The 487-nt window shown below is 52.4% G+C and overlaps 1 protein-coding gene across 2 annotated transcripts in view; it reads left to right on the top strand.

The window, feature by feature from the left end:
- Positions 1–487, top strand: part of UBC (ubiquitin C) — a 1160-nt gene extending 673 nt beyond the window's left edge. The window contains exon 2 of one of the 2 annotated variants that reach the window (XM_010582249.1): positions 176–487. In XM_010582249.1, the coding sequence (XP_010580551.1) occupies positions 176–414 (239 nt within the window). In that variant the 3' untranslated portion in view covers positions 415–487. Of the gene's footprint in view, positions 1–7 lie in introns of both variants that reach the window. The other variant, XM_010582250.1, reaches the window with a different exon arrangement.

Below are 487 nucleotides of genomic sequence, written 5' to 3'. Positions count from 1 at the left end.
GTTGAGCCCAGTGACACCATTGAGAATGTCAAGGCCAAGATCCAGGACAAGGAAGGCATTCCCCCTGATCAGCAGAGGCTGATCTTCGCTGGCAAGCAGCTGGAAGATGGGCGCACCCTGTCCGACTACAACATCCAGAAGGAATCCACCCTGCATCTTGTGCTGCGTCTTAGAGGTGGCATGCAGATCTTTGTGAAGACCCTGACCGGCAAGACCATCACCCTAGAAGTTGAGCCCAGTGACACCATTGAGAATGTCAAGGCCAAGATCCAGGACAAGGAAGGCATTCCCCCTGATCAGCAGAGGCTGATCTTCGCTGGCAAGCAGCTGGAAGATGGGCGCACCCTGTCTGACTACAACATCCAGAAGGAATCCACCCTGCATCTTGTGCTGCGCTTGAGGGGTGGTAACTGAACTGGCTGGTTGTTGCTTGCTTCCTTCCAAGTAAAAATTTCTCTGCACTTGTTCATTCCAATAAAGTTGTTGC

The sequence above is a fragment of the Haliaeetus leucocephalus genome, unplaced genomic scaffold (genome assembly GCF_000737465.1).
Source record: "Haliaeetus leucocephalus isolate CR32 unplaced genomic scaffold, Haliaeetus_leucocephalus-4.0 Scaffold840, whole genome shotgun sequence".
NCBI lineage: Eukaryota > Metazoa > Chordata > Aves > Accipitriformes > Accipitridae > Haliaeetus > Haliaeetus leucocephalus.
The sequence above is the reverse complement of the archived record's forward strand: the minus strand, read 5'-3'. Positions and strand labels throughout refer to the sequence as shown.